General features: G+C 33.7%; 1 protein-coding gene across 2 annotated transcripts in view; it reads left to right on the plus strand.

The window, feature by feature from the left end:
• Positions 1–24,878, plus strand: part of NLGN4X (neuroligin 4 X-linked) — a 472,262-nt gene that overhangs the window by 428,248 nt on the left and 19,136 nt on the right. For both annotated transcript variants that reach the window (XM_051984569.1, XM_051984571.1), the window contains 2 exons: positions 13,866–14,051; positions 17,064–17,853. In XM_051984569.1, the coding sequence (XP_051840529.1) occupies positions 13,866–14,051; positions 17,064–17,853 (976 nt within the window). The remainder of the gene's footprint in view (positions 1–13,865; positions 14,052–17,063; positions 17,854–24,878) is intronic.

Genomic DNA, 24,878 nt, shown 5'->3' on the forward strand with positions numbered 1-24,878 from the left:
CAAGCATAGCCTCTGAAGGTTCCTGAATCATCCTGAAATTATTGTGCTGTACCAACTACTTCACAAGGTTGTGGTTTAGATAAAAGAAAATAATATGTGTTAAAGTGCTTTGTAAACATAATGTGACAAATATGAATGGCTATTATTGGTAAAGCTATGAAAACCATTTTTAATCCCATCCACGGGGACATTAGAAATTCACTTAACTTTTAGTTAGGTTTAATTTAGGCTTCTTCCCCAAATTTTATAGGTTTTTTATTCCTTTCACTCTGGAGCCTATGGGGAAAATTCTTAAAATTTTTATTTTTGATTCATGTTTGGCATTTCCTCAAAAGAAGATTAAAAAAGAGTTTGTTGTACAAGATAAATAAAATTTCAGCCAGCTTTTATTTATTGCACATAAGAAAAATGATTAATACAAGAGATCCCAAGTATGCATAAACAAGAATGTAGTAACCTTGGAATACTGATTCTAAAAACATCGACTTAATACTATTCTGTGGGACTGTTAAAATGCTGCTTCATATTTCACCTCATCTTTGCACTGTCCAAATAATTCATTCTAGGCCTACTATTCCTGCCAAGCCCAACCAAAATTTGTGTAAATCCTTCTATTGGTATTCATTTTCTCTAAAAATCACTGGAACAAAGTTGGTAGTGGCTCCTCTCTGATAGCACCAACTACAGCAGACTTGAAAGCTTGGAACTTGTTTGATTACTTCAAAGTCTGAAAATATTTCTCAGTATTGTCTAATTATTTATACTCAGATAGGTAACCCAAAGTATTAGAGGTAGCCAGAGACTCAAGAGCTAGGCAGAGACTCCTATAAGCCTACACTTGAACTCTCTGCTCATCATTTCTGCCAAGTGGCATTTTCTTAATTATTTACAAGATAGGTTCGATTATTCCTAAGAGCCTAAGAACACAGATAGAAAAAGGATAAAATCACTATACATTAGAGTTACCAGAGCACTTGACTTGGAATTAGGAAGACTTGAATTCAAAACTAACCTTAGACTCAGTAGCTGTGACACTAGCTAAGTCCTTTGACCTTTGACTGCCTCAGTTTCCTTATCTATGAAATAGGGATAATTATGACACTTACTTCCTAGTAGTAGCAGTAGCAGCAGCAGTAGTAGTATCTCCTGAATGGTTCACTCCATTGCTAATCTTCTCTAATGTAGCTTTGTTAGCAATTTTTTCATATTCAACAAGACTCAAGATTTCAGATTTCCTGTATTATCCCAAAACAAAAGGCTTCTCAGCACTGAATTATATTTCATGAAAAGGCCAGGGTACAATTAAAGTTAGCATTCCCTGAGTCGTGATTTAATTCATCCTTGACTACATTTGTACTATCTTCTTCAGAGACAGAATAGTTAGTGCAAAGAGAGCTGGCTGTGAAGTTAGAAAGACGACCTAGATTCAGGACCCACTTCCACCATATGTGACTGAGCAAATTACTTAACTTCTCAGTTAACTCAGTAAGACCACACGTTAGAGAGGATATGCTTATTTTTCCTGATTCAGGAAGTTCCTTACTTGGAACTGAATACCAGTAAAATCAAACATACTCACAATATACCCCTCTCTGCTATTTTAAAGTGGGTGATATATGAAAAGTGCTGTATAAATCTCCAAGTACTCTATAAATATTTGATTATAATATGTAGGCAGGAGCCTAACATTGAAAGTCTTTACCATTTAAGTGATAAAATAAACCTCTCTAATGTTCTCAGTCTATGTCAAGTTTAGAATATATGTCTTTTCAGACTTTTTTATGTTACTGTATAGTATATCTTCATTTTCAATGTATTGAGAAAAGAAAATACAATCAGAGCTTTCTTCTCTAGATCAAATCATTGTTTTGTTATCATTGTTTTGTTTTTGAGGTAAGGTGAGTGGCAATGTAATAAAGTTTTTATTGAAATTCCAGTAATTGTAATTCAAGATATGCTAGAGAACCTTTTTATAAAATGACTAAGGTAAAATCCCAAACTTGATTTTCTTACAGGAAATCTTCATGATCAGTCCTGAATGTCAAAGACTTACCTTCTATTTTTGTAGAAAACATCTTTAGTCCAGAATCTGAGGCTGGGATAGAGAGAAGGGAGGCAAAAGTATAAACTTTTATACTTTTTATACATAAAAATATAAACTAATAAAAGCAATTGCTTGTGTTGGTTCCATAAAAAGAATGAAAATGATTTGTATTAGGATGATTTGGGTCCTTGCCAAAGAAATCTACAAAAATGTTGTCAAGAAAAATATTGTTTCTCTAATATAATTTATTGCTCAATCCTTTCAATTCTGTTTACTACATTTAGGGTGCATTTGCTTGCTCTCATATTAGGCTTATATTACCAACTCCCTGTAGAGAGGTTGAACTATAAGATGTACTATAAGCATCTCAAACTAAGCATGTCCAAAATAGAATTCATTATACCTCCTCCCTACTTCAACCTATCCTCTTCCAAACTCCCCTATCATCAGTCCTGTTTCTAGTCACTCTGTCTCTTCATGCTGATGTCTTCTTCAGTCTTTCACTCTCACTCCAGAAATCCATTCAATTGGCAAAAATATGGTTTCTCCTTTCACAAGCTCTCATAAAATTCCCTATCTTTCCATTTACACAGAGATCATAGTAATTCAGGTTCTTCTGCCTCTCTACTAGACAATAGCAATGCCCTCCTAATTAATATTTCTGCCTATCCTTTTTCTATTCGGTCTTCCACATAGCTGACAAAGCAATTGTCCTAAAGTGAAGAACTGACCATGGCACCTCTCCCTATCTTTCTGCTAAGTGGCTTCATATTCCTTTTAGGATCAAACATACATTTTTGTTATTTGTTTTATCATTGAAAATACATTTTCTTCCTGACTCATTATTCAGACCTCTCAATTCTCCTTATGTATTATTCTTCTCCACATGCTGTTACTCAAACATGAGCTTTAAATCTCTCACCTTCATGTTATTTCATTGGCTACTCTCTATTCATAGAATGCTCTCCCTTCTCAACTCTGCCTTTTAGAATTCCTAGTATACTTAAAGATACAGCACAAGTATTACCTCTTTTAAGGCATCTTTCCTAGTCCCATTATAAGCTAGTCCCTTTTATCCAACATGGAGAAAGAGCTAAATTTCTATGTTCACTCCACTCCTCTGTCTATTTATATAGTACTCTTTAAGTAAGATATGCCATTCATTACAGTCTTCCAAGCTCTCCTAATCTAAATAAAGCACTGTCATGAATTGCTTTGCCCCCTTTGTGTCTTAGCTTCATGCTTGGAAACACGTTTCCCACTGAATTAAAATTATTTCCTTTGCATCAAGAAGAAAGCTGAAATCATTGAAAGCACTGAACAATTTTTTGAAGGCAATCCAAAATATCCATCTGTTCCTGATGAGTTCTGGTCCCAGCTTATTTATGATGTTGTTTCACATATATGTATTCATGGATCAGCTTATAGTGTGTCTTCTATATGAGCTATTGTAGGATTATTTTATCTATTTGGCCATTGAAAACAACTACACTATTTTGTGGCACATTACAATTAGTCAATGTCATCTGCAAACAGGATTATCTAAGGTAGCTTTATATAGTATTATAAACAGCAGTGGTTTAATTTAAGTAGTTAGAGAGAAAACCATAGGAAGCCATAATATAGTAAAATAAGTTTTCATTAAAACAAGCAATAAGGAAAACGAGATGGAACTAATGATTCTAAATATGGAGGAAGCCCTCATAAGAATAGACGAAAGCCATCTGTAGAGGAAAGAAAATATTTATTAAGTGCCTACTATGTTTCAGACATTGTGTTAAGTGCTTTACAAATATTATCCCATTTGATCCTCCCAAAGACATTGGGAGGTAGGTGCTATTATTATCCCTTATTGCATTTAAGGAAGCTGAGGGAAATAGATCAAATGACTTGCCTATAAGTCTCAAAGTTAGTAAGTGTTTAAGTCTAGATTCAAATGCTAGTCTCCCTGACAATAAATCCTGTGTTTATCAACTCTGCCCCACCTAGATCATGCAGATTGGCTGTATAGGAAATTCAGAGTATAACAGATTTGATTCTGGGTAAGACTTTCCTTAAGTTAGGCCAGTATTTTTTTATATTTCATTTTTACAAAATTGAGCATAGTTTTGTTATTATTAATATAGATTTTGCATTTGGGGAGTGGGGGAATTCTACAGATAATATTGACAACTTCATCTTACTCAATAGGGATCATCCAATGATTTACCATTTGTGTGTTTTATAAATACAAATCAGGGGATTTATACAAGTGAGATCAGGAAGAGGTCACTAGATGCAAATGAAATAAATCTCCCCCCAACCTGTCTTTGTGAAAATAAAGTTCTGGAAAATCCCTGTTGTCAACAACTGTCTATAGGCAACCTCTTTTCCCTTTGGGATATATGCTAGATATTCTCCAAATGCATTTGGCAAGTAATGTAGATTGCTGTTCTTTACCTTACCTGATATTAATAGAGCATTATTGAACAAAATTATCTCTGTTGCCTCTATTCAAAATATCTTGAATAATTTTAACCTCTGCAGGAGAGATATTTTTAAATTTTTTCAATATTAGTTTTTTTTTTATTTTCAAAATATATATACAAAGATAATTTTCAACATCCACCCTTGCAAAATCATGTGTTCCAAATTTTTCTTCCTCTCTTCCTCCCACCTCCCAGCCCTAGACAGAAAGAAATCCAACATAAGTTAAACATGTGCAATTCTTCTAAACATATTTCTACATTTATCATGCTGAGCAAGAAAAATCAGATTAAAATAGAAAAATAGGAAAGAAAAAAAAGCAAGTACAGAAAAGTGAAAATACATTATTATGATTCACATTCAGTCCCATAGTCCACTTTCTGGACACAGATGACTCTCTCCCTCACAAGGCTATTGGAATTGATCTAACTCACCTCATTGCTGAAAAGAGCCAAGTCCAATAGAGTTGATTATCATATAATCTTCTTGTGTACAATGTTCTTTTGGTTCTATTCACTTCACTTAGCATCAGTTCATGTAAGTCTTTTCAGTCCTTTTTTTTTTTTTTTTTTGAAAAAAGTTTCTTTACAACATTATCCCTTGCACTCACTTCTGTTCCGACGTCTTCCTTCCCTCCCTCCCTCCTCTTCCCCCAGATGGCAAGCAGTCCTATACATGTTAAATAGGTCACAATAGATACAATATATGTGTGCAGAACCGAACAGTTCTCTTGTTGCAGAGGAAGAATTGGATTCAGAAGGTAAAAATAACCTGGGAAGAAAAACAAAAATGCAAATAGTTTACATTCATTTCCCAGTGTTGTTTCTTTGGGTATAGCTGCTTCTGTCCATCACTGATCAACTGAAACTGAGTTAGATCTTCTCTTTGTCGAAGAAATCCACTTCTGTCAGAATACATCCTCATACAGTATCATTATTGAAGTATATAATGATTTCCTAGTTCTGCTCATTTCACTTAGCATCAGTTCATGTAAGTCTCTCCAAGCCTCTCTGTATTCATCCTGCTGGTCATTTCTTACAGAACAATAATATTCCATAACATTCAAATACTACAATTTACCCAACCATTCTCCAAGTGATGGGCCTCCATTCATTTTCCACTTTCTAGCCACTACAAACAGGGCTGCCACAAACATTTTGGCACATACAGGTCCCTTTCCCTTCTTTAGTATCTCTTTGGGGTATAAGCCCAGTAGAAACATTGCTGGATCAAAGGGTATGCACAGTTTCATAATTTTGGGGGCATAATTCCTGATTGCTCTCCAGAATGGCTGGATTCGTTCACAGCTCCACCAACAATGCATCAGTGTCCCAGTTTTTCTGTATCCCCTCCAACGTTCATCATTATTTTTTCCTGTCATCTTAGCCAATCTGACAGGTGTGTAGTGGTATCTCAGAGTTGTCTTAATTTGCATTTCTCTGATCAATAGTGATTTGGAACACTCTTTCATATGAGTGGAAATAGTTTCAATTTCATCATCTGAAAATTGTCTGTTCATATCCTTTGACCATTTATCAATTGGAGAATGGCTTGATTTCTTATAAATTAGAGTCAGTTCTCTATATATTTTGGAAATGAGGCCTTTATCAGAACTTTTAACTGTGAAAATGTTTTCCCAGTTTGTTGCTTCCCTTCTAATCTTGTTTGCATTAGTTTTGTTTGTACAAAGGCCTTTAAATTTGATATAATCAAAAATTTCTATTTTGTGATCAATAATGGTCTCTAGTTCATCTTTAGTCACAAATTTCTTCCTTCTCCACAAGTCTGAGAGGTAAACTATCTCATTCTTTATTACTAAATCATGGACTCATTTTGATCTTATCTTGGTATACAGTGTTAAGTGTGGGTCCATATCTAACTTCTGCCATACTAATTTCCAGTTTTCCCAACAGTTTTTGTTAAATAATGAATTCTTATTCCAAAAGTTAGGATCTTTGGGTTTGTCAAACACTAAATTGCTATAGTTAACTATAGTCTATATAGACTATAATCTTGTGAACCTAACCTATTCCAGTGATCAACTAATCTATTTCTTAGTCAATACCAAATAGTTTTGGTAACTGCAGCTTTATAGTATGGTTTTAGATCAAGTACAGCTAGACCACCTTCATTTGATTTTTTTTTTTTATTAATTCCCTTGAGATTCTCGACCTTTTGTTCTTCCATATGAATTTTGTTGTTATTTTTTCTAGATCATTAAAATATTTTCTTGGGAGTCTGATTGGTATAGCACTAAATAAATAGATTAGTTTAGGGAGTATTGTCATCTTTATTATATTCGCTTGACCTATACAAGAGCACTTAATATTTTTCCAATTATTTAAATCTGACTTTATTTGTGTGGAAAGTTTTTGTAATTTTGCTCATATAATTCCTGACTTTCCTTTGGTAGATAGATTCCCAAATATTTTATGCTTCTCTTTGTATCTCTTGCTTTTGGATTTTGTGGGTGATATATAAAAATGCTGAGGATTTATCTGGATTTATTTTGCATCCTGCAATTTTTCTAAAGTTATGAATTATTTCTAATAGCTTTTTAGTAGAATCTCTGGGGTTCCCTAAGTATACCATCATATCATCTGCAAAGAGTGATACTTTGGTTTCCTCATTACCTACTCCAATTCTTTTAATCTCTTTCTCGACTCTTATTGCTGAGGCAAGCATTTCTAATACAATATTGAATAATAATGATGCTAGTGGACAACCTTGCTTCACTCCAGATCTTACTGGGAAAGATTCCAGTTTTTCCCCATTGCATATGATGCTTACTGACAGTTTTAAATATATGCTCCTGACTATTTTAAGGAAAAGTCCATTTATTCCTATCCTCTCAAGTATTTTTATTAGGAATGGATGTTGGATTTCATAAAATGCTTTTTCTGCATCTATTGAGATTATCATATGATTTTTTAAAATTTAGTTATTGATATATATAGTCAATTATACTAATAGTTTTCCTAATATTGAACCAGCCCTGCATTCCTGGTATAAATCCTACTTGGTCATAGCGTATTATCCTGGGGATGATTTTCTGTAGTCTTTTTGCTAATATCTTATTTAAGATTTTAGCATCAATATTCATTAGGGAAATTGGGCTATAATTTTCTTTCTCTGTTTTCAACCTACCTGGTTTAAGTATCAGTATCATGTCTGTGTCATAAAAAGAATTTGGTAAGACTCCTTCATTTCCTATTTTTTCAAATAGCTTATATACCATTGGGGCTAATTGTTCTTTAAATATTTGGTAGAATTCACATGTAAATCCATCTGGTCCTGGAGATTTTTTCTTAGGGAGTTGATTAATAGCTTGTTCTATTTCTTTTTCTGAAATGGGACAGTTTAAGCAATTTACTTCCTCCTTTGTTAATCTGGGAAGCCTATATTTTTGGAGGTAGTTATCCATTTCACTTAGATGATCAAATTTATTGGCATAAAGTTGGGCAAAGTAACACCTTATTATTGCTCTAATTTCTTCTTCATTAGTGGAAAGTTCCCCCTTTTCATTTTTAAGACTAACAATTTGATTTTTCTCTTTCCTTTTTCTAATCAGATTTACCAAAGGTTTATCTATTTTATAGATTTTTTCACAAAACCAACTGTTAGTTTTATTTATTAATTCAAAAGGTTTTTTTCTTTCAATATTATTAATATCTCCTTTTAATTTTAGAATTTCAAGCTTAGTATTTGATTGGGGATTTTTAATTTGGTCTTTTTCTAGCTTTTTAAGTTGCAAGCACAGTTCATTGATCTTCTCTTTCTCTATTTTATTCAAGTAAGCCTCTAACGATATAAAATTTCCCCTTATTACTGCTTTGGCTACATCCCACAAATTTTGGTATGATGTCTCATCATTGTCATTATCTTGAGTGAAATTATTAACTATGTCTATAATTTGCTGTTTCACCCAATCATTTAAGATGAGATTATTTAGCTTCCAATTACTTTTTCGTCTACTTACTCCTAACTTTTTGTTGAATGTAATGCATCATGATCTGAAAAGAAAGCATTTACTATTTCTGCCTTCCTGCATTTAATTTTGAGGTCTTTATGTCCTAATATGTGATCAATTTTTGTGTAGGTTCCATGAACTGATGAGAAGAAAGTATACTCCTTTCTGTGACCATTCAGTTTTCTCCAAAGATCTATCACATCTAATTTTTCTAATATTCTATTTACCCCTTTAATTTCTTTCTTATTTGTTTTGTGATTTGATTTGTCTAATTCTGAGAGTGCAAGATTGAGATCTCCCACTATTGTAATTTTTCTGTCTATTTCTTCTTGCAACTCTCTCAACTTCTCCTTTAGGAAGTTAGATGCTATATCACTTAGTGCATATATGTTTAATTTTGATATAGCTTCATTGTCTATAGTAGCCTTTAGCAAGATAAAGTTTCCTTCCTTATCTCTTTTGATTAGATTAATTTTTGCTTTTGCTTGATCTGAGATAAGGATGGCTACCCCTGCTTTCTTGACTTCACCTGAAGCATAATAGATTCTGCCCCAGCCTTTTACCTTTACACTGTATGTATCTCACTGTTTTAAGTGTGTTTCCTGTAAACAACATATTGTAGGATTCTTACTTTTGATCCAGTCTGTTATCCACCTCTGCTTTATGGGAGAGTTCATCCCATTCATATTTACAGTTAAAATTACTAATTCTGTATTTTCTGCCATCCTAATATCCCCAGATTATGCTTTTCTTTTTCTTGTCTCCCTTACCCCCTTCCCTAAGTATTAAACTTATGGGTCTCACTTGCATTACGCAGCTCTCCTTCTTTAGGGTCCCTCCCTCCTCCCTTTGAATTCCTTCCCCTTTCTTGTACCCTTCCCTTATTACTCTTTTTCCTTTTCCCTTTTCCTCTCCCACTTTTTAATGAGGTGAGAGAAGATTCTCTGTAACACAAATATGTCAATTATTTCCTCTTTGAGCAACTCTGATGAGAGTAAGATGTTCCTCCCCCTCTCTAAGTTTCCTCAGATATGATAGGTTTCCTTTGCCTCATCATGGGATGTAGTTTCCTTCTTTTTATCTCCCCTTTTCCCTTTTTCTGACACTTTCCATTTCCATTTCTCTTTCCATTTCTACTTCCATTTTTTATGTTGTATCAGTAAAATCAAATTATACATGTGGTTTTTATGTATATCCACAATAGAAATACAGTTCTCAAGAGTTCCTTTTACCTTTTTCTACTTCTCATGAGTCCTGTAGTTGGAGATCAAATTTTTTGTTTAAATCTGGTTTTTTCCTTAGAAACAAATGGAATTGCTCTGTTTCATTAAATGTCCATCTTCTTCCATGGGAAAAAATGCTTAGGTGGGAAGTTTATTCTTGGCTGTAATCCAAGTTCTTTTGCCTTTCGGAATATCAGATGCCAGGCTCTTCGATCCTTTAATGTTGAGGCAGCCAGATCTTGAGTGACCCTTATTGTGGCATCTTGGTATTTGAATTGTTTTTTCCTGGCTGCTTGTAATATTTTTTCTTTAGTCTGAAAATTCTGAAATTTGGCCACAATTTTCCCTGGAGTTTTTATTTTAGGGTCTTTTTCAGAAGGTGTTCGATGAATTCTTTCAATGCCTCTTTTACCTTCCTGTTCTATTACTTCTGAGTAGTTCTCTTTGATGATTGCCTGTAAAATAGTATCTAGGTATCCAGTAGTATCAGGTAGTCCAATGATCCTCAGGTTACCTCTCCTAGATCTATTTTCCAGGTCTGTTGTTTTTTCCAAGCAAATATTTGACATTTTTTCCCAATCTTTCATTTTTTTGGTTTTGCTTGACTGATTCTTGATGTCTCAATGAATCAGTCATTTCTATTTGTTCAGTTCTGATTTTTAGTGAGTTATTTTCTTCATTAGCTTTTTTTTTTTTTTTTACTTCTTTTTGTATATGTCCAATTGAGTTTTTAAATGAGTTATTTTGCTCTATGGATTTTTTTTTTCTATTTCATTAATTTTTTTTTTTTTTTTTTTTTTTTTTAGTGAGTTGTTTTCTTTTTCCAATTCACAAATTCTGTGTCCTTGCACTTCTTGGGAGTTTTTTACCTTTTCTAATTCACATTTCAGGAAGTTGTTGCTCTCTTGCATAGCTTCTCTTTTTTTCCCCCATTTTTCTTCTAGTTCTCTTTTAAGGTTTTTAATAGTCTCTTCTAGGAGTGCCTTTTGTGTTGGGGACCAACAATTGTCTGGAGAGTGTCTGCTATTAGTCTCCTCAGGGTTGAAAGGCTGCTCTCTTTCTGTATAGAAGCTGTTGATAATCCTTTTGATTCTTGTTACTCATTTTTTAACACCTGTAGGGTCTGCCTTCAGGGCCAGGAGGTTACCAGCTTCCTCTGCAGAGCAGTGAAATGTGTATGGACGGGTAGCTGTCCTGCCAGCCAGCTACAAAGGGCAGCGAAGTATGGGAGTGCTCTGAGAAAGAGTTCCTCACCTGGAAATAACTCAGGCCTGCAGGGGTGAGCTGGGAAAGTGCCCTGAAAAGAACCCTGCTGTGTGGGTTAACAACTGCCCTGGGGCTAGATGCTGAGTAGTGAAAGTTTCACTACTCCAAGCCAAATCCCACCCTGGGGCTGTGGGTATTAGTATCTGAGCAGTGAAGAGCCCTGCCAGATAGAAGTGTCAGGGAAGTGTCAAGGAAGCACAGTCTGCTGGGGAAGTTCTATTGCCCCAGGCTGAGCCCCTCACAGTGCCAATTGGAGGCTGCCAGGCTGTGCTCTCCTGCTGTGCAGATTTGTAACTGACCCCCCCCCCCCAGCTTTCCGCACCTCCCCTTTCCCCCTTGCAAAAGCTCCGTACTGCAGGATGTGGCTGCAGGGCTGTGTTATGGGTTGGCCTGAGTCACTTCCGGCTTTGATTGGTTACACCCAGATCTTGTTAGGATCTGGCGCTTTTTAGAGTACCCTCTGTTTTAGGTTTTAATTTCTCTGCCAGTTTACTGCTTTGTAATCACAGCAGAGCAGTTAGCCTATAGCAGAGTCGTCTCTATAATCTCTATTCTTTAGCCATAGACATCACCCCACTCTGGTCTGCTCAGGACGCTAGTCTCTCACTGCCTGCTAGTTTCTCACTACCTTTCCTGGTGATCTTCCAGATTGTCTTCAGCTGGTAAATTGTGTGCTTCTAATCTTCATGAATTTTAGCAGTTAAATGCTATTTTTGAGGCTGAATTTAATAGTTGGTTGTGAGGGGGTGAGAGGAGCTTATAAAGTCCTCTTTGCCTTCTCTGCCATCTTGGCTGTGCCCTCTTCAGGCCTTTCTGAAATCATCCTGCTGATTGTTTCTTATAAAACAATAATATTCCATTACATTCATATTTCACAACTTTTTCAGCCATTCCCCAACTGATAGGTATCCACATAGTATTCCTGCCACCACACAAAGTATTGCTGTAAGTATTTTTACACGTGTGGGTCATTTTCACTTTTTAAAGATTTTTTTTTTTTTGATACAGAGCCAGTAGAGACACACTGCTGGATGCAAGGGTATGCACATTTTGATAGCTCTTTGGGCATAGTTCCAAATTGCTCTCCAGAATAGTTAGATCAGTTCACAACTTTACCAACAATGTATTACTGCTTCAGTTTTCCCGGCTGTCCAACATTTATCATTATCTTTTTGTGGAGAGAAGCCTTTTAGACAAAAACTTTAAAAGTTGCATTTTGAATTACTATATTAAATATAGATTTGTTTTTCCTTTATTCAACAAAAAGTAAGCATATTAGAAGGCTATATTACCTACAGCTTTGATTCAATTGTGTTTGAATGCCAAACATATGCTTGCCAAAAAGACTGTCTTATGAAGTACTAACAGCGGAAAAACACTCATATGGTGATCAGAAAAGGTAATACAAGGATACTTGCTTAAGAACTTAGGAACTGAGTGACATGAGAGACACAGGCAAAGGATTGCTCCACATGATACACATTAATCTGGAAAGGCCTTGTGCTCTTTCATCAAAGAAAACATGACATGTGCAACTTTAGAGAATTCAGCCCAAATGTTCATATGGACTGTTTGTGACCAATCTGTGATAGACTACTCCAAGCTATTCTTGGTCTGATCAGACACATTGTAATTTGCCCATAAGCTAGTGATTTGACTTTAACATAGTCATTTTGGTTCTTTTTATGAATAAAATACAGCAACCAACCAACCTATTCAATTGTGAACTGTAAGAAAGTGATCTATAGAGTACTATTTTTGAAAACCTACTTATTTGTTTTCATATTTTCATCAGTTAGATGGCATAGTTAATAGAATGATGTATGTTTATTTAGAAAGACCTGAGCTTAGATTCCTCCTTAGAAAATGACTTTGTGTTCCTGGACAAATCACTTGGATTCTCAATCTCAGTTTTCTTGTTATAAAATGGGCATAATATCACCTGTTTCATGGGTTAGTTGCCAGGATCAAATAGAATAAGATATGTAAGTGTAATATAAATATTAGTCATGACTATGCTTGATATTCACAATATATTTGTAGATTATTCTCATAAAATTATACAAGACAGGAAAATAAGCATATGGATTAGCAATTGATATTATCTGTAACTACTTTTCCCTTTTAAAATAATAAGTGATTATTTTTTTGTTTTGTTTTAAGATTTTTCTCTATATGACATTCTAGAATTAATCTTTCTGTATTAGAGGTTAGATCTACCCTGATCCTCTTTTTTATGTGACCAAAGAATGATTTTAACATTTGTATCATTTTCTATGTTCAAAGTGGGGAAGAGAGCTTTCTCTCTCCCTGACGCCCCTCTCTCTCTGTCTTTCTGTGTGTTTCCATCACTCTGTATGGGTGTTTCTGTCTCTTTATATCTCTCTCTTTCTCTCTCTCTCTGTCTCTGTCTCTCCTTTTTTTCATTTCTATTACCATTTTTTCCCTGGGTACCATTTCTGTTTCTTCATAAAGCATATCATGAACTACTGTACTACTGTAACTGTGTTCATTAATGGAGAAAATATTGTTATATACATTTCCCACAATTTGTCATTACTTTGTTGTTCTTTAACCAGATTCATCTATAAATACCTTTGGTATAAAATGTTTTTGAAGAGTCTCTCATCAGAGTTCATGTAAACTTTATTTTAAAAAAAATCACTGCAGTCACATAAATAATTATTGTTAGATTTATCTATTCAAGGTATTCTAAGAATCATAATTTTTAACATAAAATGTCACTTTTGGCTAGCAAGATAACTCTAATCTTATTGTTTATTATTACTGGGAATATTCGATAGAGTCACAAACATGATATACCAAAAAATATAATGACATATAGGTTTTTAATTATTATGGTTAATAACTTAAAAATTCCTTTTCTTGTTTGTAGGCTTTTTAAGTACTGGGGACCAGGCAGCAAAAGGCAATTATGGATTACTTGATCAAATCCAAGCTTTACGATGGATTGAAGAAAACATTGGATCTTTTGGAGGGGATCCAAAAAGAGTTACTATCTTTGGCTCAGGAGCAGGAGCATCTTGTGTTAGCCTATTGACTTTGTCTCACTATTCAGAAGGTAATATGATTTCCTCTGTGATAATAATAAAATAAATAGTGATAGAGATACTTATTTTAAGAATGTGAAGGAAATTTCCTATCTGAATTAAATGATAAAGCCATATTATGTAAAAAATTCAGCATAAAACTAGGTAGTGATGTTTATATGAATGTGTTTCTTCTTCCCTTCTTACCATATTCTGTGCCTGGCCAGTTTTTGTTTAACTTTCTTTTCCATTAAAATTAATGGATCAGTTAAAATTTGTTATTTAACAATAATGTTGGCTACATCAATTAATCTCTTTCTTAGAATTTTCTAATTCTAACTTCTTGATGATTTTTTATAATCTATGATCATAAGAGTCATTTATGAAATCCTTATTCAGCCTAAATTTTTATTTGTTAGTGACTGTGGGTGCAGATGTAGTGAATATAATCTTAAATAGAACATCAGAAAATTTAAATTAAAGATTACTAATATAATTCCATTTACATTTTAATTATGGTTTTAAAGAAATGAATTCCTTTTTTTGCCAAAACTTTATAAAAATATTGATAGATAGTTTTCTTTGATATTTATATCACATTATTTTATTAAAGCACTTAAGTGCTAATTTTAAAAACTACTAGTGACGTGCTTTACACGTTTTGTATAGGACAAACACAGACTCATAGAATTTCAGTGTTACAAGAAATTTAAAACCTTGTAATCATTTAATAAATATTTGCTTAGTTAAATTATTGAAATAAATCATTATTAAAGAATTGTGCCATTTGACATTTTTTGTTTTTTTATTTTTACCAAAATTAGGGAAAAAATATTTATTCATATAGAAGATAGTAATATTTAGAAGGGGAAAAAAATCCACTAATGATTCTTTAAATATAGACAAGTTAGATTTTTGGTAGCGCCAATCATTATGGATGCAGCCCTGAACCTGATAGAGAACAAAGTTCTCTGAACAACAAAATATATGTCCCAAAGATTCTAGTTATTTAGTAAATAAAAATATATTAAGATCTTACTATGTACCACAACACTGAGGATACAAAGAAATCCAAAAGACAACCTTTTCTCTCAATCTTCAGATTTAATGGAAGAGACATTAAGCAGAGATGAAGAGGAAAATAATTCCAAACATAGGATGCCAGATTTGATAGAGAAGACTGGAAAATTGGTGGGATTGATAGAGTTGGCAAAGTGACAGGTGACCTCTTGAATGAGCAAGATTACTAAAAGATATAAGCAGGCATAAAAGTCTAAACAGAATTGAATTGTTGTACAATACATTATGGAAATGAATCACAATATTTTTATGTTAAATGGTACCCATTGGCCCAAGTGGAAGAAGGAGAGAGAGAGAGAATAAGGTTAAGATTTCTAGTCAAAATGCTAAAACTTATCATATTCTTTAGGTATTTGAAGAAGTAAATTTTCCTTTTTGTAGGAAACAAAATCTTTTTAACCTTTTTCCTCCTCCTTCCCTATCAAAGTAGAATAAATGCAACCTCACTGTGCAGCAGGTGTATGGAACCCTTCCCTTGACAGAGTAGCAAGTGAGTGAGCAAGTGAAGCATGTGTCATCTTTTACCCTGTTTTGGGGGCAATTCTTGGATGTTGATACTGTTTTTTGTTCTTTTCTGAACAATTGATGTATTTTTTGTACTTGAAAAAGTGATCGGTCTTTATTGTGCCAAGTTCAAATCAACTAAAAGATTTCTCTTAGTTCTGAGAAATCTCTTCAAATAACATTTGCTCCATTATAATTTTATTAACTATAATTTGGATAGGGCTTTGCTGTAAAAGTTCTGAATCATTTTACTGATGGCTTACATTGGTTTCTGCAATGGTACACATACAGGTGACTTTCTACTAAGCTACAAGAAGCTCATATTAAAGTCAATATAATAAGAGACTAATACAAATAGATTATGTAACAAAGTTCCTAAATAGTGACTAACAAATAGAGCATGGAGCCATTAGAATTTCAATTCTGACTTATCTTTAGGCCATTCTTTCTTTTTTTAAAATCACACCTTACTGATTAAAATCATGTTCTTCACCTCTTTCCATCTCTTTCTTTTTAAATCACATATGACTGATTAAAATCGTGTTTTTCATCTATGCAATTGCTTCCATGATTTAAAAAGTTAACATAGTACAAATTATTGGAATCAGAGATTTTATAATCTAATATCCTTTGTTCTTCCTCCAAATAATATCCTCCAGAAATAGAGGTTTTATATTTCTAGACATTCATGAAGTGGAATAAAATACTTATTTCTTTTACACCATCAATTCAAGTTTATTCTGAACCTTAACCTAAATTTTTTGCAGTTTTGCAAATCCTGGATTTGGAACTGTTGTCATTTTTTTGGAAATAATAAATACTTTGGGGAAAAATCTTATTAGTTCCAATTGGAGAATTTAATTAGATAAGGACAAATTATTTTTTTCAAATGCACATTAATTTTTTTCATATATTTACAATTAAGGGAGAAAATCTGAAACAAATAATACAAAAGTATATCAGACCAAAATAATCCCACAAATTGAGCATGTTAAATTGATTTTAGCTGAACATTTTTCCTAAATTACATGGTACCTGGTTACTCTGTGAAAGAGGTAAGCATATAATTTTCCTTTGACCTTTAAACTCATGAAAAGCATATTGACATGGAACAAAGAATTGAATTGCCTCTCATATTCATTTATTTGTGGGAGCTTTTTAAAAGTAAAAACTGAAAAATTCTAGAGGGGTAGATGAATAGTATGAATTTTCATTGGGAGTGAATTTGCAAGGGTAGTTTCCTTTTCTTAACTCTTTATTCTATGGTTAGAAGAACTTCCTATTAAAACGTGTCAAATTGAAGAAAAAAAAAATGAGTGAAAGAGTGGCTGAAATAGCTGAATGCTACTGTACTCAGAAATTCACATCCCTGAGATACAATAAAAGCATTCTTTGCTTAGTAAAAGCTGCTTTTTTATATTTTAGATTTTCATTTGCATGTACACAATTTGCACCTGCAGGTCTGTTCCAAAAGGCAATCATACAGAGTGGAACAGCCCTGTCCAGCTGGGCAGTGAACTACCAGCCTGCCAAGTACACTCGGATATTGGCAGATAAAGTGGGCTGCAACATGCTGGATACCACTGACATGGTTGAATGCCTTCGGAATAAGAACTACAAAGAACTCATTCAACAGACCATTACTCCAGCCACATACCACATTGCTTTCGGGCCCGTGATAGATGGTGATGTAATTCCAGATGACCCTCAGATTCTAATGGAGCAGGGGGAGTTCCTAAACTATGACATAATGCTTGGCGTGAACCAAGGGGAAGGCTTAAAGTTTGTTGATGGTATTGTTGACAATGAGGATGGCGTTTCTCCAAATGATTTTGACTTCTCTGTCTCCAACTTTGTGGACAATCTGTATGGTTATCCAGAAGGAAAAGACACCCTACGGGAGACTATAAAGTTTATGTACACTGACTGGGCAGATAAAGAAAATCCTGAAACTCGAAGGAAGACCCTGGTTGCCCTTTTTACTGATCACCAATGGGTTGCTCCTGCTGTTGCCACAGCTGACCTGCATGCCCAGTATGGCTCCCCAACATATTTCTATGCATTCTATCACCATTGCCAAAGTGAAATGAAACCAAGCTGGGCTGATTCAGCCCATGGTGATGAAGTTCCATATGTTTTTGGCATTCCCATGATTGGTCCTACTGAACTCTTCAGCTGTAATTTCTCCAAGAATGATGTCATGCTTAGTGCAGTGGTTATGACATACTGGACAAACTTCGCCAAAACTGGGTATGTTTTACTCTTAAGGCAGCTTTCTTTTGATTTCCATGTTTTTTGCTTTTTGTTTTACTTTATTTAATTTAATTAAATGATTATAAATCTAAAATTCTTCAATTTGCAATATTTTTGTTCCAGAATTTTTACATATGTTACAAAAGGAAAATATAGTGTTTTTTTCTCTCCAAGGTTAAATATAATTTAAAAATCCTTCTTTATCATTCCATCTAATCATTTTTTATAAGGCTGGTTGGATAATAACTCCACAGGCCAATTTTTATTTTTATTTTTAGCTCAATGAGTCCTGCCTAGAAATAGCAACTTCTGCAAGGGAAAAAATTAAGTCCTTTTATTGTACTACATAAAAATGGGAGTACACCTTAGTGTTTTCCATCTCAAAGAGACTACATACATCTCTTGAGAGAAAAGTCAGTTACTGAAAAAGAGTTCCCTCATGGGAAATCCTATAGCCAGGCTTACTGCATAGCAACACAAATGAAACAAGCCTCCTACTAACCATGGAGTAATCTCATCCTCATAATTGTGTAACTAAATATATTTGAAAAAAATAGAAAACACAAACAACTGTTAGAGAGATTTGGAAATTCAGCTGAATCTCTACACTGTAGATACTGGGCAGATATGGAAGAAAACCCCTAAAGCCATTTAAGTGGCTAATAATAGGTTGTATTTACAAATCCTTGTCCTATATCATCCTTCTGACAAATAATGTGGTATAGTTCTGGTCTACCTTAGTGCTGTGCTTTTTTTTTTTTTTCACCTTGAAACTCTTGTACTGAATTAAAAATAAAGATGCTTATGGCACTAAGGGATAGTAAATCTTTCCAATAAACACTTACAGCAGGGTTAGGCTCTCAAACTGCAGCTGCAGTGCAGTATAGTAAATTAGCAATAATATTAGAAGAAAACAGAGGTGTTCTGCTTGGAATGCTAGAAAGTTTAACAACTTACAATCTTTAATGAATATAAACAATATTCTATGGAAAATGCATTTGTTTATTTGATTATCATTTTATTGAGGCTAGTGATTTAGTGATCAAGATTGAGTGTTGTGTCTAGTTTATTTACTATTGTTTATTGACATCTTTCTGAGTCCATATAGTTGATGTTTTCATTTTTCATATCATTTCAAATATGTATTTGTTCACCAAGGGCTTATGTGAAGGCATCTAAATCTAAGAAAAAACAATATGAAAAAATACAAACTAAGAAAAAAAAGATTAATTAGTGGGTACTGTGTATTATCAAAATGTTTCCTTGTTTGTAAATTATTTATTTAAGTCATCAATTAGTATTTGTTCCTTATCTGCTGTGTGAGGATCTGGAGGAAAACCAATGTCATCACCATAATTGTGTCAGGATATTTAAAACATAGAATCTGACACTGGGGGACTTCCATTCTTGTGAGGGCTAAAGCAATTATACAGAACACTGGAGGAAGCACTATTTTTGTACTATAGATTATAGAATTATCAGAATTCAGATAAGTATAAAGACAAAATGAGCAGGAGTAGCAAAGGAAGAATTAGAACATGGTCCTAAAAATATGGATGGGAACTGGACAGACCAAGAGGAATAGAAGAGAACATTTAAGACAACAATGTGAATAAGCAACACTGGCTAAGATTCAGAAATTTGGATTCTTATCCCAGTTCCACAACTTCTTAACTTGTTCTAACTTGATGACTGTTTCAATATCTGATGGATGAGAATATTCTACCTGTTCCTTGTAAGTATTAAATTATATAGTAGAGTGATAGTATCATAGATATAGGACTATAAGACACTAGAGTGATTGATCTAATCCCTTAATTTTTCATATAAAGAAATTTAGGTCAAAGTATATTAAATAATGTGTTCAAAGTCACCCAATAGTAAAGATAAGAGAAAATTCTTTGATAACATGCAATTGGTCAAAGAAGTGACGCTTCAATATAAGTAATTGAGAGTCAGTATGGTATTTTGAATATAAAGCCAGCTTCAGTCAGAGTATCCAAATCTTGCTTACCTATTCTTGTTCTATAACCCTAGACAAGTCACTTAAGCCAACTTTTCAGGTGGTACAGTGGATCAAGGGCAGGTTTTAGAGTCAGCAAGACCTGAGTTCAAATCCATCTCAGATACATAATGCTGTGTGACATTGTGCAAGTCATTTAAATTCTTTTTAATAAAGGAATAGTTTTTTTTTAATATTGCTTTTTATTTACAAGATATCTGCATGGGTAATTTTTCAGCATTGACAATTGCAAAACCTTAATTCCAATTTTTCCCCTGCTTCTCATCACCCCCTCCCCCAGATGGCAGGTTGACCAATACATGTTAAATATGTTAAAGTATAAATTAATATGTGTATACATGTCCATACAGTTATTTTGCTGTACAAAAAGAATCAGACTTTGAAATAGTGTTCCATTAGCCTGTGAAGAAAATAAAAAATGCAGGCAGACAAAAATAGAGGGATTGGGAATTCTATTTAATGGTTCATAGTCATCTCCTAGAGTTCTTTCGCTGGGTATAGCTGGTTCAGTTCATTACTGCTCTATTGGAACTGATTTGATTCATCTCATTGTTGAAGAAATCCACTTCTATCAGAATACATCCTCATACAGTTGTTGAAGTATATAATGATCTCCTGGCCCTGCTCATTTCACTCAGCATCAGTTCATGTAAGTCTCTCCAGGCCTTTCTGAAATCAGAGAAATAGTTTTTGTAAAAAAGAAGTTGGTAGTTGTGGGTTAAATGCCACGATAACCATACTGTGTCCTGGTGAAAGAATAGATGGAAATTGAACTATGGACTTGAAAATATATAATATTGTTTTTATCTGATTGGAGTTAAGCTGAGAAATATGTACTACATATATATTTATATTTTATACACACACACATATATAAAACCACTGATTTTTGTCTGGGATGGGTCAGAGACATTATTAGGTACAAAGATAAAGTATTTATTTAATCCCTGCATGGAGAGGCCCAGACATACCTGTGAGCCATCCCAACTCTTCCATGTGCTCCTGGAACCTTCTCATTGGATAGATTAAAAGGAAGTTATCATCCTTGACCAAAGGTCACCAATGTTGGCTTCCTCCCACAGGTTGTCACTTCCTGCAATTTCCTATATCCCAGGATTTAAAGTTCATCCTTTCAGAGATCACATGACCCCCCCCCCCCCCCAGGGTCCCAGCTCTGGGAACAGGGATCATGTGACTCAATCCTGAGAAATACTTCATCCAATCAGTCCCATTCATTTTTGACCAAAGTAGGTACATGATGACACCAGTGTTATAATCTTGTAATTATTCCTACTACATTTAAAGCGAAATATAATTTACCTTTCACCATGTATGATAAAGCATGGCTTGGATGCTATCTGTTACTAGTGGAGTATTGTTGTTGCTGCTGCTACCATTCAGTCATTTCACTTGTGTCTGACCCTTGGTGACCCCATTTGGAGTTTGCTTGGCAAACATACCCGAGTGGTTTGCCATTTCTTTCCACAGTTCATTTTTTTTTTTTTAACACATAAGGAAACTTGAGGCAAACAAGATTAAGTGACTTACCCAGGAAGTATCTGAGGCTGGATTTGAATTTGAATTCTTGATTCTCTTTGCAGTGCATTATCCACTATGCCATTTAGCTGCTAGTGGAGTATAACTCCTTACTAATAAGATAACTGACATCCGATTTACCCAAATACTGTGTATGCACAACTGATAAGGAAAGTATCCATTTGAGTAAACTGCATTTTTACTTTTTAAAACATACTTTGAATGTATTTCATAGATATATTTAATCAAAAGTAGATGAGAATCTAAATTATGTGTAATCTATCCAGAAATAATTTCCTGCCTAATAGAGTGAGGAAGGGAATTTAAAGTTAAAAAAACTATATAATCAACTGTATACAGTTCCATCAGGTATGTTACCTGGATATATCAATAAGTTCATTGGCTGAGTAATTGATATATTATAAAGTATGATGCCTTCATTTGGTTTTTATCACTATTTTCTAAAATATTAGCAAGTCAGGAATTTGCAGTTATTAATGGCTTATAAGCATGTTTTATAGTATCATCTATCACCATTATAAATGCTGCTGATGGGGGAAGAGTTTGTTGCAATGAGGCAAATTTATTATTGTCTCTTGTGTGAATTACAGTCTTTCTGCACCTCCAGCACAGCTCCTAAAAGTTTGCATGCCATTTCTCATATGCCCACTTTTAGTAACACCTAGGAAGTAGGAATTATCTATAAATATAACTTTCCAAACACTCTCAGAATTAACATTTCTGAACTTCTAACTTAAGATTAGGTCTTTAAAGTCTTGAAGTTGCTAGATGGCATCTGGTACCTCTTTTTAATAGACACAAAGAAGTAAAATTGGGATTGTGAATTGAGCTAACTATGGAAAAAAGTAAACATAATACATTTTAAGAATAATACCAAAAACCAATTGTAACCCTGTCTTAAAAGATACAAGGCACTCACAAACAAAGGACTGCTGAAAAAGAGCTGTATGATAATGTGCTTGGTTTTGTTCTTCAAGAATTCTGGGGGAAAGACATTTGAAAATTAAGAGTAAGAAGGCAGTGTAGTGATTTCCCTAGACTTCTGGCAATTCTGAGAGAAAGTGGTCTTTCAACAGGATAAAACATCTTTATCTGAAGGATGTGAAAGTAAACTTACTGTGTGATCTGTTCCATTATTATTTTTCTTTTCCCTAACTCCCTTACTCCCATTATGGAAATGCTAAGCATTCCATCATCTTTTCCTCCAGTTAGTTATCTAGGAAGAATATCATGAAATTTTCCCATCTTGGCACACAGACCACATTACTGAAGTGGGCAAATGCAGTTAGCTACAAGGCAAAAAATTACCTTACACTGGTCTTTTTTTAAAAAAAAATCTTTCTTTAACAATTTCTTTGTTCCCTTTGATAGGCTGTGGTTTTTTTTTTTAAAGGCATTTTATACTAATTTTCTTTTCTTCATTCCAATTCAATGTAAGGTCCTTGAGGACAAGAGGTGTTTTTCATTAATCTTTTTATCTCCTGATTGTAATAGAGTACTCAGCACAATGTAGTCATATAACAAATACTTTTTGTATTAGATTAGATTTATATTAAATTCTATACTCTCAGTTCATCCAAAAGCTAAAATGTGTTTCTTTGTCTTTTATGCATTTTATTGAACTATATAAGAATTTGGAACAACATGGAGGAGGGGATAGAACCCTATAATGTAATTATTCACTGCTTTTGGAGTACTAGAATGCTAGAATTAGGATCAAGAAGATCTAGATTCGAATACTACTTCCATGACTTACTAGTTTCATGACCCTGAACTAGGCACTTAACTGCTATGTGCCTCAAGCAAATCATCAGAGTGCACTATTACGTTTTTGGACAATACAGATTGATGAGCATTTCTTCCTTAAAGGAAGCAGTTCTAACCATTGATTAAAAATCATAAATTATTTGTACATATCAGAATTATTTTAAATAAAAGAATTTTCACCCATTTTGTTATGAAAATGCAGAATATTATTAGATGTGCCATGTGTTGCTGTCAGTGATTCTTTCTCATTTACCTGTGTTATAATTCTTCATTTGAAGCAGTTTTAAGAAGAAACTGAATTGATGAGTTGAAACTGCATTTGAAGAATTGTTTATTATTGTAAAATCATTTGTTATTAAAGAAGTAAGCAAAGCTGCCATGCTTCTATTTAACAAATTTTGACAAAACATAAACTTAAATGAATTTGTAACATTTTTCCCTTTTTTAACTTATGGATTAGGGTTTTTAATTATATTTTATAATATATTAAAGAACTTCATTTTTCCCAAAATAAAATATACTATATATTTTCTGCAAATTTTGCAGTCTTTTAATCTGTGCAAGTTTTATTTTATCTTACATAATTTTCTTTACCAATTATTTAAAATTTAAAGAAATATTTTAATCAAAAATATCCTGCCCTCTCTTTAGTTGTCATGGTTGGTACTTGAGGAAGTGATAAAGGGTGTCAAAAGGAATATGTTCAAGAAGGAGTATATTAGACCTACTTCTCCATTATCAACTTCAAATATCTATTGTTTCATTAATTTCACTCCTTAGAAGTTGTTTCAATTTCTACTCATCTTTTTCCTGCATGATATTTTTGTATTAAGTTTAGTGTTACTCCTTTAACTTGGACTAATATGATTGCCAGAGACTTCTTGTATTTAGAAGGCACTTTCTTCTCAAGTTAGGTAGGATTAGCCTGATAGTTAAATAGGTATATGGTCCCTAATCAACTCCTACATTTTCAAGGGCCTGTCTATTCTCTTGGTCCTTGGCCTTCATGATAAGGTAGTTGGTTTCCCCCAACCTTTAAAATCTCGAATCCTCCAAGAGGGATTTTTTTTTAAAGCTGTAAGTGACCAGAAATATTTAACTGTATGTTGTTGTGAGGAGAATCTATATTAGGATTATTATACTAGGACTATTATCTAATTAGTTGCCAAGGAAGTAATGAATAGGAAATATATATCAAGGCAAGTGAGAAAGAATTTGTGTGATTGTAAGAAAATGGGTCAATGAGAATAATCTTGTACTGGGTGGGTAAGGGGGAGAGAGAAATAGACCATCATCATCTAGCAACATTAAAATTTATGTAGTTTTCATCAAAGAACTCTGAATATAATTTATATATGTTTACTTCAAGACATATTGATATGATATTCTTTGGGGTACTAGCTAGGTTCCTTTTGTACACTGTCACATAACTTCTTTTTGTTATCCCAAAGTAGTTTATAAGATTACAATATTATAAGATAATACAATGCTATATGTAATCATGGAATTTATAATTTAAAAGAATCGGCACCAACCATACCTGAAAGGAATATGCATTCTAACATACCTGAGAAGAGGTCTTCTAATCTCTACTTATAGAACTCCAAGAAAGGGGAATATTTCCCTTTTGGACAGCTCTTACTGTTTGAAAGATTTTCCTGGTGCTGAACCTAAG

This window comes from Antechinus flavipes, chromosome 3 (genome assembly GCF_016432865.1).
Source record: "Antechinus flavipes isolate AdamAnt ecotype Samford, QLD, Australia chromosome 3, AdamAnt_v2, whole genome shotgun sequence".
In the NCBI taxonomy this organism is placed as follows: domain Eukaryota; kingdom Metazoa; phylum Chordata; class Mammalia; order Dasyuromorphia; family Dasyuridae; genus Antechinus; species Antechinus flavipes.